Source organism: Boleophthalmus pectinirostris, unplaced genomic scaffold (genome assembly GCF_026225935.1).
Source record: "Boleophthalmus pectinirostris isolate CB_2022bp ecotype Guang Dong unplaced genomic scaffold, ASM2622593v1 HiC_scaffold_2, whole genome shotgun sequence".
NCBI lineage: Eukaryota > Metazoa > Chordata > Actinopteri > Gobiiformes > Gobiidae > Boleophthalmus > Boleophthalmus pectinirostris.
In genome coordinates, this window is record NW_026571152.1 from 27824418 (window position 1) to 27840957 (window position 16540).

Here is a 16540-nt window from a genome sequence, read left to right on the forward strand (position 1 = left end):
GACACAGCCGCCCTCTACTGTCTTAATTATCCATTGGCTGTAAAGTCAGTGGCCTATTGGACTCTATAATGACTTACTCTTGTAATGTGCTTTACAAGCTTGATTAGCCACACTGCCGTTGGACATTACAAATGAATGTCAGCTTCTTTATTTGCAGGAAATAATTCAAGGACAGTATCACCATGTGCAGCCAAAAGATAAGCCCTATCAATGGCAGCGTTCTCCATATTGCCCCCCCCCCCCCCCCCCAAAAAAAAAAAAAAACCGAATAAGACATTTTCCCACAAAATTGTTTATTTTAACCATACATCTTCAGCTTGGTGTTGAGCCTGTTGGCTTGAGTCTCCTTGTTGATTGCTGATTCTAAACCACAGTTCACAACACTGGCCAAACCAGGCGGCACACTGCTGACCTTGTGGGTCAATAGTGTCCAGTCCATCCAGTGATGTAAAGTGCTTCAATCAATCCAGATGCATTGATAAAGGGGAAATTAAGTTCTTAGAGATTATGTCCAACCTTAGCCAAAAAGCCCACAACCCTGTCGTATCAAGCAAGTATAAAAAATAAATGCTACTATACAAGCTGCAATTTGAACAAAAGCATGGCAGAGCGCTTTAACTCAAAACATTTCATGAAAGACAGTGTAGGATCATGATGAATTATGGCAACATTTGTAAGTTAATGCACCCATCACTTGTGAATTGCTGCACATCTGTCCACTGTACTGAGAAAAGAGGAAGGGCAGCATCAAACAAAGATAAACAGAAGGTACAGTAAATCAAAAAAACAAAAATGTGCCAAAAATATACAAAGACGCGCAAATATAAAAAGTGATTATTTAGACTTGGTGACTATGCTCACTGAATCAGTGAAAAGAAATGTTTTACATACACAATGTTTCTACACATACAATATTACTGTGGGAACTATCTCTGATGTACAACAGAAAGAAAGAAAAAATGAACAGTCAAACACATTTAGTCTGTTCAACACAGTCTCATATGCAGTAGAGCTGATGTGATCTGCAAACATGTAAAACATTTGTATAAACCCCTGCAGTGTTTTGGTCCTTTGTCATGCCCTTAGCATGTCTGTGTAGTTCATCAGCATTATCATGTCATGACTTATAAATCACACTGCATTCACAGTGTTTCATCACTAAAGCTTAAAAACAACATATTCAAAGATACACAGCATTTTTTACACTGGTATCAAACTATTTATATAACAACCTTTATACAAATTTATATGGTTACTACACAATAATATTGTGTTAGTTTTACAAAATATATTTTTCTATATACAAGAGGACAGTGCATACTTTACACCTGTATTTGAACGTATTCATGCCATGCAAGAGCAGCTGCCACTGAAAAGCTGTGCTCACCATTTCTTGATTATTGACCTGATAGGAACATCTGAAACATGTAAAAACACCCACACATTCACTCAGGCATACATGATACAAGATAGAAACATACACAATAATCCAAAAATAGATTATCATTTGTCTGAATCAAATCCTTGTGAGATTTTTACTTCTATACAACTCAGGCAGGGTTTAGTCCAAGGGAGGCGAGCTTGAGTGCTGGTCACAGCAACATTGTCTTTTACGCACCTCTTTGAACTCACTGTCCATGAGCGAGATACAAAAACAGGGTACAAAAGCGTGTTTGAAGAAGTTTCTCAGAAGACTCTTTGAGGTCAGAGGTTTAATATTGGGACATCAAATAGATCGCACAGGCCTTCAGTCTCATCCAGGTTATAAATGTAGTCATGGTCACTAGGTGGTGGGGACAGACGGAGGAGCGGCGAAAACACTGGTGGTCAAAGACATAACAGGAGTAATAAGTCCAAAACAAAAAAAATAATGCAGTAATAGGTTTGTATACACATAAACATAGTCATTTACCTTCAGAGGACATTAGGTCTTCCAATAAATCTCCCCCCATAATCTCTATATAACATAAATACATGAGAAATGTTAGATCTGAATAGTGTAACACAATGAATTCTATCCAATAACAGGAGCCACAATGAACACATGGTTACCACCCCCCCTTAACAGTGGCCATGTTATTAATGGCAATATATAAATGACTACGATATATACACTGTACCGTCACCTTTTGTGGGATCAAACATCTCAGACAGTTCTTTGGGAAAGTCCAACACTATAAGAGAGAGTTACACAATTATAAATTACGGATAAACGGACAAATAAATTATGACATCCATGCATTCTGATATTTATTATTCATACAAACTCTCCTCATGTTTTGCTCTGTTCTTGCGTCGAAGTGTGTGATATATTTATCATAGACAAATGTGGCTCTACTCTCTCTCCTCAGTCTCTGTATTTTATTCTATGCATTGCCTATAGATTCTTCATGTCATTTAAATAAAGAACAAAATTACTTAATTTAAAATAGGTATTTAAACAGTTCACCATTATCCAAAATAGAACATAAAAACAATACATTGCTATCATGTGTACAAACCAAATAAAGGACAGCTTTCAACAATAACTCACGTTCAGAGGGATCTGACTTGATGGGCTCAAATACTGCAGAGGCAGATGACGCTGAACTGTCCAAAGAAGCAGACGACTGAAGTTGCTGACCAACTGTAGGAGTCTCTGTTGTCGGGGTGAGGGGAGACGTGGTTGTTGGTTCTAAATGGAAAATTAAAGTTTCAGTCACAAAAATATTATATTCCTTACAGATTACTGATGTTTTGGTTTAAGTGTAATATATTTTTGCACCTGTTGTTTTGGTCGGGAGGCTGGTCGCACTAACTGATGTTGGAGTGGAACCAGATTTGATTGAAGGTGTAACACCTGTTTTGGAGATCTGCTTGGGGAAAAAGAGTGATTTTAGCCAAACTGTATTTTTACACATTTAAAAAGGTGCACTACGACTTCACTAGGCCAAGTTACAGGTCATGCCGGATCAATATGTGAAGAAGTGATCCTGCTCACAGTAAGAAAAGTTCCACAGTTCCTTTAAATGACAAGACTTGTACTGACCTGTGAGGCTGCAGCGGGGGTCTGTGAGGTAGGGGCTGGAAGACTCTGGAGAACATCATCTGGAGGAGGAACAGGCAAAACTACAGGAGAGGCACTGGATGGGTCCTTATTGACCAACAATACTTCTATAGGCCCAGATGAACTTTTGAGACGAATCTGATATTTCCTTTGTCCATTAACCACCTAAACGCAGATATAGACATTTACAATGCAGGGTATACTCGAGAGCCAATATAAACATATTCACTTACAGTTTCAGGGATGGGCACCTCTAGTTGTGTACCAATTGGAGCACGGATCGCAAGAAGTGTGTCACCTGCAACAAATCTTTTTTTTTAGACAAAGCAAGTAAAGAATTATAAATGCAATGTTGTGGCCAGAATTACCTTTGAAAACTCCACAGAGATCTTCGTGTTTTACATAAGCCATAGTATAAGCGAATTAAGGATAATAAAAAATAATTGCAAATAAAGGTTTAGTGGTTTTAGCAGTACTCCAGTATACAGAACATGATTAATACAAATAAACAAAAAGATATGGACTGTTATTGGAGTCATCTGTGACATTCTTGATGCTTTGTTGGACCCACACTCTCTGCTGGTCCAGCTCATGTTCCCTGAGAGCGAGGTCATCAAGTTCAGCCTTGAGATCTATCAGTTTATCTGCAATTTCTCTTGTGTTGCATCCAGGACCAACACCCCTAAGGTTGATATAAGAGTAACAAATAAAAACACAGGTCAGATCAACATACATCATTTTGTTCAATTATGGAATTAAATGGTGATTATAGTAAAAGACAGACAAGGATGAGAGATTGGGTCACCTCTAATGATATATTGATCTTTGTAGGTGAAATGCAATTTAAATACTGTGATGTAATTTGCATGCATATCGCAGCTACTGCTAGAGACCTAGAGCAACTTGAAAAAAGGTTGATGGAGGCTCAGCTGTAGTAGTGCTGCTCAAATATGGAAACAAATAAGTATCACAATAATTTCAATTCCATTATAATTTAAATCACAGAATGGATCTGCACAGTGAAAGAGAAACTAAAAAGACCAAATAACAGTGTAATTAAGTCTTCAGTTACAATTATTGAATATATTGTATGTGGTCATATTTAATATTGAGGAATTCTAGGGCATATCACCCTGCCCCAATATTAAAAAAATTTGAGTGGTGTACATTACTGATGGGGCTGTTTTCACACAAGACATAAACATGCAAAAATATGTAAGATGCAACCATATAAAAATGATGTGTAGTAGAAAATTGAAAACCACAAGTTGATGATACAGCATGTAGTTCACAATTGGTTGGTACTGTACCATGGTGATGTAGAAATAGAAGCACTACTCTTTCATGAACTGAACATTCACACCAATGTTTACTTACTTCCACTGAATACTGTTCTTGGACTTCTTCTCTATCAGTCCAATTCCCTCCAGGACATTAGTGATATCGTAAATGCGCCGCTTTTGCCGCACTGCTAATGTGTCAGCTGCCTAATAGACAAGAGAAAAAATGAATAATTATCTTACAATCAAATGCAGGACTTTATGTCAGAATATTAAATAAATACAATGCAATACAACTGTAGGCCTGTCTGTAATTACTATATGGACTGCAGTATAGTTTATGTCATATATCGTTCATATATGAAATGTGCAACAATATATTTTGGGGAACATTTATTGAGTCTACAATTTCTGTGGGATATTTTTTTGTAATATTAAAAGATTTGAGTTGTAAATGGTTGAATAAGTGATTTCTATGGCTAATCATTTATACATACATTCCATGATTTACTTGTTTGCAACTTTGCCTTTTAATGTTTATGTAAAATAGTTTACTAGGATGATTTTGCATTATTGTTTTTGTGACAGTGGCATTAAGTAGTTTCAATATTAAAGTCTATTGCAGTATCTCTGTAGCAATATATTGTGCTTCAAAATGTGTTAATGTGACAGGCCTGGGTTTTCAACAGACTGATATGATTGATAATAACATGTGTGACGCTGATAATCTGGCCACCCTCTGTGACCCACATGTAAACCCTCTGATGGGTAATGGTCAGGAGCATGGGGGAAAACAGCAGCACCAGAAATATAGTAAAATAAACGCAAGCACTGAAAAAACACCATTTGAATTTTACATCATATATAATGTATTGTATATGTTTGGCCAGGGTAGTAAGAATATATTTTAATTTAAACTTGAAGGTTTTAGTGCTGGGTGCAAATACATCAAAGCGTCAGTGTCATTGAAGCATAATTATTCATGTGTGAAGATGCAGAAGCGCTACTCTTGAAAAGAATGACAAAAGATGACCCACTTTTAAACTCTGAATCTGCAGGGGGCAGAGTCAGAAAAGTTCAGCTAAAGTTGGTTCACTATAGAGTCCTCGGCCATTTAACACGAGGCATACAGTAAATGTGTGTATCCCGACTACAGAAATAAAAAGTGGAATAGTAAAACGAGAAGCTAGAGTTATTTATTCGAATGTGCCTGTCACACAGCTAGGCTAGGCTAATGAGTGAGCTAGCAAAAGTGAATGTAACCCAACGACAGCAGCGGGTGGCTCAAAATGACATGTGCTAGCTAACAACAAAAGCGGTGGTGTGTTTACTCACAGCTTTGAGATCAAGAACTCCGTCTTTGGCCTCCTGTAGTAGCGTAACAAACTTAGTCGTGAGCAGTCCTAAGCTCTTTTCGTGTCTGCTGGGTGTTTGTGGCTGCAGAGAGTCCCCCATAGCTCCCAGTTCGCCTCTGTTACTGGCCGTCTCCAGCTCCATCATCACTTCCCCCTGCCTCCCCGACCGAACCCTGCCAGCGACCCGACAATGCACAGCCCTCCACCGCAATCGGACGTTCACAGGGACGAAGAAGTGATTGTATTTGTAAATGCGTATTGGTTTTCAAATATTTCCCATAAATTTAGTTGAGTCCGCGGCGCAGGGTGTTTCAATGAACAGACAGTCGGTGAAGTGAGCCGTTGGCCACGCGAGGTATGACGGGACGGTTCAACCGTATGAGGGACTGGCTGCGTCTGCGCATTTCCATTGAAAACGTAAAACAACACAAAACGTCTCGTGCAAACTAAAATATTTAGAAAATTGTAATAGATAGTTAAAAGTAAAATGCTGTTAATATTTAGGGAATGAATATAAAATATATAGTGTCATTAAAAAACAATGAACCAGATTATTCGTCTTTTATGAATTGAGCAATTTATAGATAAACCCTTCTTAACTCAAACTTCAAGAAAACTCACGGACGCGCGTTTATGCGTGCACGAAGAAGCGTTTCTGTAAACAAAGCAAACAAGCAAAGTCTTTTCTTTTCTTCAAAGTGATATGGACACAATAATTAAACCATTTAAAGTGTGCGTTGTATAATTATCACTATGCTGACACGGACCATTTTACCTAATATTAAAACCACAGTATGTAGACTAAAATAAAACATGTTTTTGTTTGTTTCAACATGTTCAAGTATACTTTCTTGTGTGAAAGGACTTGCATCTCCACAAACCTTACTGGTATTTGGCCTGGAGGAGGGCCTTCCGCTTGTTTCCATGGAAATGATTTTCCTTTGGATAATCTTTCACAGATCATTCTATCTCATGGAGAATGTTCTAAAGCGTGGTATTAACTCTCAATGTGCCACCTCCTGAAAGTAACTTTAATAATACTGTTAGAGTTAAGCGAAGTGTATTTTAGCCTAAATGTGCTGTACACTGTAGTTTAGACATAACAAGATCAAATTTGTAATCGTATTTTTCCTTGTTGTTGTTGTTGTTGTTGTTGTTGTTGTTGTTGCTGTTAAAAACTTAAAACTGTCTACTTTAGTTCTCTGGGGTAAAAAAAAAAAAAAATCCCTGGGGTTTGAGATTTTCTCCATATTTCTCCACAAGGTGGCGTATGTGCATAAAAGTACTTCTGGCACATGAAAGTTTAAATATATTCCAAACCAAATATTTTGTAGAACCCTCTCTATCACACATTCAACTAATAACCCCACAAATAATTCTTAATATATAATAAAACGTGCTCCTGTAAACCTAATCGTCACGTATCGCTCTTGTTACGAAAGTGCAGGAGCACTTCTCACTCCACACTTTGGAGGCAGTAGTCAGCTGACTGCATCCACCAACACTATCAAAACAATCCACTGTACCGCTGTGTGGATGCTTTCTCGAACAGGTATTTGACATTAAGAAGAGAAACCTTGAATCAGTATTAGGTTTCAAATGTAGGCAGCTTTATACTGCTCTGTGGTACTAGTCTGAATATTATATAGGCCTATGATGCATAATATATCCAAAGGAACGCTTTAGGCGCAAGGCTACCATAACTGTATATGCTAATGCTATACAGAATACATATTGCTGCTTATGTCTTTTCAGCTGAAATGAAGAAAAACAAAGGCAAGACGAACATCGCAGCAGAGAAGGAGTTTGTATTCGAGTTCAGGGCTGGACGACATAACTGTGTCCTTAAGGTGCCTCTAATATTCCCTGTCCAAGAAAACATCAATGATCTTCATGGGCGTTTGATGCTGCTTCACAAAATACCATGTTATATAGAAAATGGTAAGATGCGTCTTCAACCTGGTCTATGCAGTCAATATAACTGTGTAATTAACTGAAAACCACCTCCGTTTCTTACAGAACTAAAATCTGCTCTTACAAACTTTGTTGATAAAGAGACCATCATAGATTATGACAGGGAAGCAGAGCTGGCACTGCAGAGACTCACCACAGGAGATGTTGACGTGAACCAGCTGACCAATGCTTGGTCCAGGTCTTATGTTGAGGTAAACATTGAATTAAATATTTTGTTTCCATGTGTTCTCAGTTGTGCCCTTTATATTACATTGCTGATTCATTCAAAACAGAGATATCAGTAAGACATTTGTGTTTTCATTTCTTTTCAGTCATGACTAGTCATTTCCATCTACTGAATAGTCATCACTAGATGAAGACAGGCTAACCGGGTTAATACAGTATACATTTAATAGCAAAAAGAAAAGCTCAAAACAACACTGCTGTTATGAATTTATATTTTTCCTTATAGTATTATATTTGTTAGTTTTTTTTAATAGTTTTTAGTTGTGGTTTTAACCTTTCAATAAAGTATAAATTACTGTTTATAATGTTCTGTATCACTGCTTTTTCCTTTAGACAACCTTGGAGCATGCTCACCCAGAGGAGCCCAGCTGGGATGAGGACTTTGCAGATGTATATCATGAACTGATCCACTCTCCTGCCTCGGACACTCTTCTCAACCTGGAACACAACTATTTTGTCAGCATCTCAGAGCTCATCAGTGAACGAGATATGGAGATAAAGAAGCTTCTGGAGAGGTTGGTCAAAATTATGATTTTGTATATATTTAAATTTAAGATGGATTCACACTAGCTCTTACACATGTTAAATAGTTTCTTACTATTTTAGACAATCTACTGAAATGGAAAAAGTGATGCTTGAGTTGGGAAATACTTTAACTGACCAGGATGTGAATGCAGTTGCCTCTCAACATTTTGATACACAACAGGTAAACACTGCCCTTTGTTAGGTCACCCTTAGTTACAGTATTTGTTACTATGTAATTATGTAAATACATTTTAGTACTGTTGGTTAAGGTTATGAGTTAATGGGATCAGGTTACACAATATTAAATGTTGTTACATTGTGCTTGATGAGGTTGTGTTTTGACCCAGGTAGACCAAACAAGGCCATGGGAGTCAAAAGGGTTAACATTTTTATATATTAAATTAGGTTATTTCTGTTCGAATGCACCATCCAATTTAGGCATGATCTAAGAATCGCTTATTTATGGCCCACACATCTCTCAGATGAAGAACTTCTCTCCTCTTGAGTATTCTTGTAACTTTCTTATGACATGTATTTTTATTTATTTTTTTCACAAGCTGCAATATTTGTTTTGACACAAACAAATCATGCATTTGTCTGGTTAATCCACCTGTCTATCATGCCCATCAGAAATTGTGCTATTCACATCAGTTCCAGATAAAACATCTTCATAAAGGATGGTAAAAATCTGTTCTGACATGACTTCCCAAGTCTTAAGGAAAAAATCTAAGCCTGTATAAAAAGACAATAAATACATAAGGTTGGTCCCACTAAGTCAAAGCAGTTAAAAATAAACCAGGAAAAAAGTGAAAAAGTTGCAAATGTATATACCATTATATTATGGTTTGTGTTACCTGTACTTCTGTATTAAACTATATTACATCTGCAGTTTGTTGAACAAAAAGGTTCCTTTTCTCAGGTTTTATTTTCCACTGTATATTTTTCCTATTGCTTTAAAGGAGTTGGAGAACAAATGGACCAGTGAGTTGAAGCAGGTGACTGGTATTCAGAAGCAGGAATATCAGGAGTGGGTCATTAAATTACACCAGGATCTACAAAAGTCAAACAACAGCAGTCAAATAAAGTGAGTTTACATAGATCTGCTCTGTTATAGTGCTGCTTTATTGGAGGGGCCTCCAATTAAATTTCCCACAGGGCCAAAACATTTCCACCTTCCAAAACTGTTGGCCACAAAAATCTTTATGTGCCAAAATACAATCGTAAAAATGGCATTGATCAAAAACATAAAATGTGCATTTATTACTTGTATGGTGTGTATGTGTTTGTTTTAAATTCCTTTTACATACAAACAGATTTCCACATGCTCCTCGCATGCTTGCTTAATGGAAGGTTTAGTTTGGCAAAGTGTGCAACACTGACTAAGGGCTGTATGCCATATATATTTATACAAATCAAATGTACTAGTGGTTAATAATAGGTAAAATAAAGTTGGTGAGGCAGTCTGACTTTGAACAATGTCGCTAACTAATGAATTGACGTATTCAAATTGGACTTGGGATCTATTTTCTTTTTTCATAATTCTATTATTTCATAATTGTATTAATTTTATTCTTGTGGGTTTAAGTAAGATTAATTAACCAATAAGTGAATTGTGAAATTACATAAAGAATTCTGAATGTTGCTGACTCATGACTACACCACCTTAACCTGTGCTTTGGTTTTGTCACAGTGAAGAAATTAAAGTCCAGCCCAGCCAGCTGTCTGAGGAGGGAGAGTCTGGGAGCCATATGTTTGAGGAACAACCTCTGCTGGAGGAGAGCTTCACAATTCACTTAGGTACCTGAGTGCAGACGGCAGCATATTTATGATGACACCACATACTCAAACAAATTATAATAATAGTGATGGGGAGATGATGTCTGGAGCTGGAGGTGTATTTCACACATTCCCCTTCTTGTGTTGTCACCTTGTTGGTGCGTTAAATTGTGCCATTTTCTTTCCATTTCCTGCAGCCTGAGAAAAACTAGGTACTCAATGTGGTTGATATTATAGAGTTTCTGGACACTCAAAGACACAAGTGAAAAAAGAAAAATGATTTAAAAAAAAAGAGAACAAAGACACCACGGATACACCTCTGTATCTTACTATCCTTCTTAGGACCGCACTGCATTGATGTCTGTCTACACACAGCTAATACTGTACGTGTTTCTAGTTGTATTGTAACGCAATATTTTCTCTCATTAGGGGCCCAACTAAAGACCATGCACAATTTGCGGCTGGTACGTGCAGATGTGCTTGACTTGTGTAAACACCGGAGACATGGCAGCAGTGGAGCCAAACTGAGGCGGCTGCAGACGGCGCTGTCTCTGTACTCCTCCTCTCTGTGCGGTCTGGTACTGCTGGTCGACAACAGGGTCAACTCCTACAGTGGAATCAAGAGAGGTGATACGCAACATAGAGCTAAGATACTCTTAATGGTGCATCGTGCAACTTTTGGTGAGAGTCTGTCACCAGCTTCTCTTCATGGAGATATTGATGGGGATGTTCTTATTATTTATCTGTATGGAGAAGACAGGTTACACTACAGGGCCAAGTTACATGTCAGATCTGTGAAAAGGCAAGCCCACTCACAGTAAGAATGCAAGTTTTTAAGTCAGTAAACATGAATAAAATTAGTGCTGTCATGCGATTAAAAAAATTGAGAGATTAATTAATTATGATCTGTAATTAATTAATCTAATTAATCTCTTTTTAATCTCACCTAAAAATTGCTGAGAAAAGCCTTCAATTTGAGGTATTTTCATTTAAATTCATTATTACATTATTGTGACAGATCAAAAGACTGATATAGAACAAAAAAAAGTGACTTTATAAAGTCATTTATTGTTTAACAAACTTTAGCAGATGCAGTCACTTACATTCCACAGTATCATCATTATTATTACTGTTACTAATCTGCAGTGTTGGGAAGGTTACTTTTAAAATGTATTCCCCTACAGATTACATACCCCAAAATGTAGTTTGTAACTTAATCCATTTAATTACTTAAAGTGAGTAACGTAATTTGAATACTTTGGATTACTTGATATTGTCATGTTTTTTAAAACTACATGAATGTAGCAACCGCATCCTGCAAATGTTGTTCTTGTTTGTTCCCTTCAAATTGGCTGTTGAGCCCAAGTCTCCATGAATAAGAAACTGTTTGCTGTAAAGTAGCAAAGACTAGGAAATCTGAACATAATAACCTTTGTCTACTTAAAGACAACAAAAAGTCCAGTCTTTCCTTAACCATATTAAAAATATTATTGATAGAGAAATGCTTTATATATGAGATCACTGGTTTTAGTCCTGGTTTAGACCTGCTTTAGTCCTACTTTAGTCCTAGTTTAGTCCTGGAATGGGTTAGTCCTGGTTTTAGTCCTGGTGTTAGTTCTGGTTTAGTCCTGGTTTAGACCTGGTTTAGACCTGGTTTTAGTTCTGGTTTTAGTTCTGGTTTAGTCCTGGTTTAGTCCTGATTTTAGTTCTGGTTTTAGTCCTGGTTTAGTCCTGGTTTAGTCCTGGTTTAGACCTGGTTTTAGTTCTGGTTTAGTCCTGGTTTAGACCTGGTTTTAGTTCTGGTTTAATCCTGGTTTAGTCCTGGTTTAGACCTGGTTTAGTCCTGGTTTAGTCCTGGATTGGGTTAGTCCCGGATTGGGTTAGTCCCGGTTTTAGTCTTGGTGTTAGTTCTGGTTTAGAGGCGCACAGGAGGAAGCGCGGTTTACGCAGCGTATGCGAGAAAACGTACGCGGCGCACGGGAGGACAGTGGTGTCCGCGCAGTAACTATGGAAGGAAACGTGGTCCGCGCGTTCTCAGGTTAATGACGATGATGAAGGTGTGTGTTTGTGTGTGTTTGTGTTTGTGTGCGTGTCCCCTCATGTGGCAGGTCACTATAGGACAGTAGTGCAGACATCATGAGCCTATGCAGGTTGTTTTCACCAGTGACATTTAAGTTGTAGGCGATTTTATATTTGTTATTTTCTTTTATATTTCACGTCGGGAGAATAATTTCCAAGACACGAATGCGTTTTTACCTGTGCACTGCTGACTCTGTTCTACTGGCTCTTCGACCTCGTCCATTGTGCGACTGACGCCGCCAACGTTACCATGACGTTTACATCGCTCTTACGCGTTTTGTGTGGGTTTCCGGCAATGAGTGGAATTACCGAAATAAAAAAAATTATAACTGTGTTTTTTTTTGTGGGTGTGTTGTTGTCCCAGCAACACATAAAAACAGATTTTATAATAAAGCAACTCGTATACAGAAACAGTAAAGTTAGAGATTAAAAATGAGATTAAAGCGATTAAAAAACATAACGCGCTAAATATGACTGTAATTAATTAATCGCAATTAACGCGATAATTTGACACCCCTAAATAAAATACAAAAATAAAATGTTAAATGCCATGCTGGGACATTCCAAATAAAGCAACAGTGTCTCCATGGAGACAAGCAGATAGTTGGCTCTCCACCAGAAAAAGTTACACAGTGCATCTTTAAGCTGCACTTTTAGTTAGAGTACTTGCATTTAAAGATGAGACTAAATGTAATACATGTATTATTACTTTTGTAACTTCTGTGATTTTTAATGTTCTTAGACTTTGCCACAGTTGCAAAAGAGTGTACAGATTTCCACTTTCTGTGCCTGGAGGAACAGCTGGAGGATGTGCAGCAACTGGTGCTTTATGCCAGAGCACAGCGGAGTAGCAAGCAGAAGGACCAGACTGGTAAAAAAAAATCTGACTTGAGTTTTAATATTCATCACTGTAGACATCATAGAGTACACTGTGACCTCAGGAAGTCTTGAATATTCAAGAGTGTGACATGTGTGTATGTGCACTATATATCAGATACTAAATCTGATTACATTTTTTTAGTTTTATTTCTGAAAAACACAACAACTCAAAAGAATGTAGTGAAATGTACTCTCCACAGATTTCTCTGAGGAATCCTAATCATAATTTATCGTTATCTTTATTTGTCTCACAATGGGGAAATTCCACTGTTCCAATGAAAGTTCAAGAACAGCTAGAGAATAGAGATATGCAATAAAAAAATCAAGATAAATAACTAACAATTCTAATACTAATACTTTGAAATGATACATAAAGGCATAAACAGACTAGAGAGCAGGCTGAGCAGGCTTCTCAGGTCAGACCAAAGCATATTAGAGATCGACCATCATGGGTTATTTCAAGATCAATGTCAATTCTGATTGTTTATATGTATAAAGTGCAAATATTGGCCCGATATATCGACCAACTGATATATTGATCTATCTCTAAGCATTTTAAACTTAAATCTAACTTAAAGCCACATTATTGGAAATGGCAAAACAGTGTAGTTCTTGTACTAATGATGGAGCAGGACCATCACAGGTATTAGTTTGAGGGATTTTTGTTGAGTTGTATACCATCAGAATACTTTTTACTGTAAACTTGTAGAATAAAAAATGCATTTTAGTAAAACGTTAAAAAAAAAAAAAAAAAAAAGGGGAAATCAGTGTAGAATTTTAGGGGGAAATGTATTTAATCAGATTTGGTACAATAATTAATACAATATTATCAGTGTTTTGCTTTTTTGTTTTCGTACGTTCAGAGGCCCCAAGAAATGGCAGTGAAGATAAAAGCAAGAATGTTGAACGAAATCCGTCTAACCTTTTACCAGGTAGGATAAGGTATTAGAAAGCCTTTCATCAAATGGTAATAGAGTTGTTCAAATCACCATAGTCTTACACAAGGTATAAAAAAGGATAAATGATACAAATGTAATACTGCTTATACACCATTCAGGTGAATTTTACATTTCTCGTCATTCCAACCTGTCTGAGGTCCACGCTGTGTTCCACCTCTGTGTGGATGACAACGTGCGCTCTGGAAACATCAATGCGCGGGACCCAGCCATCATGGGCCTGAGAAACATTCTGAAAGTGTGTTGTACCCACGACATCACCACAGTGACCATCCCACTGCTGCTGGTGCATGACATGTCAGAGGTAAGAAGGGAAAAGTCAAATAAAACCTGTAACAGATCTAGTTAAGAATCTAATCATCTCATTAAATCAAAAGTTTTTTCAACAAACTTGCATGTAGTTACAGGATATCCAGTGTGCCTCTGTGTGTATGGCATCTCAACATTCTTCAAATATTTTCTATTTTTGTTTTGACTAAGAGAGGCATCTATTAGTGTTAATTCTCACCTTTGAGTTTTGAAATACTAACATTTTCTTAATCAATTACAAAGTGATGTTTTTATCTTTTATAGGAGATGACAATCCCATGGTGTCTCAAGAGAGCTGAACTGGTTTTTAAATGTGTGAAAGGTATGTCTGATTCATGTTTCTTCGAGGGGTGTGTTTATTTTCTGCTATTTTATGTGTATTTTTTATATTTATATTATTCTTACAATAGTTTAACACAGTGCTGTACTAAGAGACAGAATATTACAAACTATTATTTGTCTATTGTTAGGTTTTATGATGGAGATGGCTTCATGGGATGGAGGCATTTCCCGTACTGTCCAGTTCCTAGTTCCCAAGGTAGGTTGGATCATTAGTCACTACATGTTAATCCATATTAATACATTTAATATAAGATTGCAATAGCCATTGCTTAAGTTGGTTAAGCAAGCATATTATCTCTGTTTGTGTCATTTGAGGATGTAGATAGTATCTCCCTGTGTTAGTTAGTGAGTTAGCTGAAGATTTGGCATTTTTTGCTCTAATTAAAGAGGCAGATTAAACTCACACATTTAATCTGTCTTTAATATGTATGTAAATACATTGTTTCCTCTCATATGAATCTTGTGGTATTTGTTTGCTACTTCTGCTCACATGTTTCTTTGCTTGACAGAGTATTTCAGAGGAAATGTTTTACCAGTTGAGCAACATGCTGCCTCAGATCTTCCGAGTGTCCTCCACTTTGACTCTCACCTCAAAGCACTAATAAACACACACACCTCAAAATATAGAATTAGAGCAGCTCTAATAATTTATACCTCTTTGGATTATGTTTAAATAGGTTTTTACACACACATGTGACAGGAGTTTTTACTTAAATGTTTTACTTTTATTTCCAAAGATGTGTGTCATAAAAATCACAAAAAAGATGAATACAAATGTGCTCTGTTCAACACCAAGTGTGTTGGTCTGTGCTCCAATCTGAATAACAGCAGATGGCACTGTTCCTTGAGGAATGTGAATGTGGTAGATCAAAGAAATTACTCTTGTTGAAACTTATTTCTGAGATTTGTTTATGATCTGTCTTACTTATTGACATGGTTATTCAGAATGTTTGTTTCCCATTACTGTGTATGTTACATTTTTACAGATCATTAAAGGAAACATTTTGTTTACATTTTTTCTGGTTTCATCGTCAGTCGACAGTAGCACTGGCCCTTTTTTTCCTGTGGTGGAGGTTAGCGGAGCATTCTGGTTATGAAACTTTATTAATTAACATTGCTTTTTAACAGTCTGTAAGCCTGAATAGTTGTGCTCGGTTGGGGTGTCAGAATAATTAAAGGCTTGATGGATCTTGTCCTCCTTTTTAAATTATAACATGATAAGATTTGTAATGAACTGTTTACTTGACAGCTAATAAAAGCTGCAGCTGTTGCATGCTATTTATTCTTTAATATAGAGAAATGGGAATAAATATTAGAAACTTTTGAAAGTAATTTTTGTTGCACTAGTTACTGAAAGTTTGTCTAGTCTGAACAGAAATGTGCTGGGCACCTGCTAAAGTCTTGTTTTGAATGCAGTGTAACTCAAGAACTACTTCACTGACAAACACATAAGAAGGGGACGTCCAGTCAGTCTTTTAGCAAGCTCAGAAACCTGAGCCCTGAGAAGTTATCTGCGTCATGTGATGGTCCATAAAGTGTCCTCTTGAAAGTAATGTACTGTAGTCACTCATCTGTCCTCCTCAGAGCTTGATTTCTTTGATTTGCTCTTGTAATCTGAAGTCTCTAAACTTTTCTGTGCATTTACCCTACCCCTTTGAGCACAACTATTCATCAGTAATTGATTTTTATGGAATGGGTCTCAACAACTGAAGTTCCCTGAGAATTACAACCCATAGGAATGCAGACAGCCAAAGAAATAACACACCCAATAAGAAATAATAAAAATACATTACA

At 37.0% G+C, this 16540-nt stretch overlaps 2 protein-coding genes across 4 annotated transcripts; one reads left to right on the plus strand and one right to left on the minus strand.

The window, feature by feature from the left end:
* Positions 1-272: 272 nt before the first annotated feature.
* e2f4 (E2F transcription factor 4) lies at positions 273-6039 on the minus strand. 2 transcript variants are annotated; one of them, XM_055155798.1, is made up of 11 exons: positions 5662-6039; positions 4424-4533; positions 3567-3728; positions 3415-3458; positions 3280-3344; positions 3029-3211; positions 2765-2855; positions 2534-2674; positions 2127-2174; positions 1913-1957; positions 273-1820 (listed from the first exon to the last, which is right to left on the minus strand). In XM_055155798.1, exons 1-11 carry the CDS (start codon positions 5824-5826, stop codon positions 1705-1707), a joined length of 1170 nt encoding a protein of 389 aa, XP_055011773.1. In that variant the 5' UTR covers positions 5827-6039; the 3' UTR covers positions 273-1704. The 2 variants fall into 2 exon arrangements, with proteins under 2 accessions (XP_055011773.1, XP_055011774.1); XM_055155799.1 differs by having other exon boundaries at positions 2765-2852; positions 5662-6037.
* Positions 6040-7160: 1121 nt separating this feature from the next.
* On the plus strand, positions 7161-15757 carry cunh12orf4 (chromosome unknown C12orf4 homolog). 2 transcript variants are annotated; one of them, XM_020935134.2, is made up of 14 exons: positions 7161-7233; positions 7437-7622; positions 7701-7846; positions 8214-8395; positions 8487-8586; positions 9365-9489; positions 10096-10202; positions 10611-10808; positions 13003-13131; positions 14003-14071; positions 14197-14399; positions 14669-14726; positions 14875-14942; positions 15256-15757. In XM_020935134.2, the coding sequence occupies exons 1-14, from the start codon at positions 7218-7220 to the stop codon at positions 15346-15348; spliced, it is 1680 nt and encodes a 559-aa protein (XP_020790793.1). In that variant the 5' UTR covers positions 7161-7217; the 3' UTR covers positions 15349-15757. The 2 variants fall into 2 exon arrangements, with proteins under 2 accessions (XP_020790793.1, XP_055011918.1); XM_055155943.1 differs by lacking the exons at positions 7161-7233; positions 7437-7622; positions 7701-7846 and having other exon boundaries at positions 8258-8395; positions 8471-8586.
* The last annotated feature ends 783 nt before the right edge of the window (positions 15758-16540 follow it).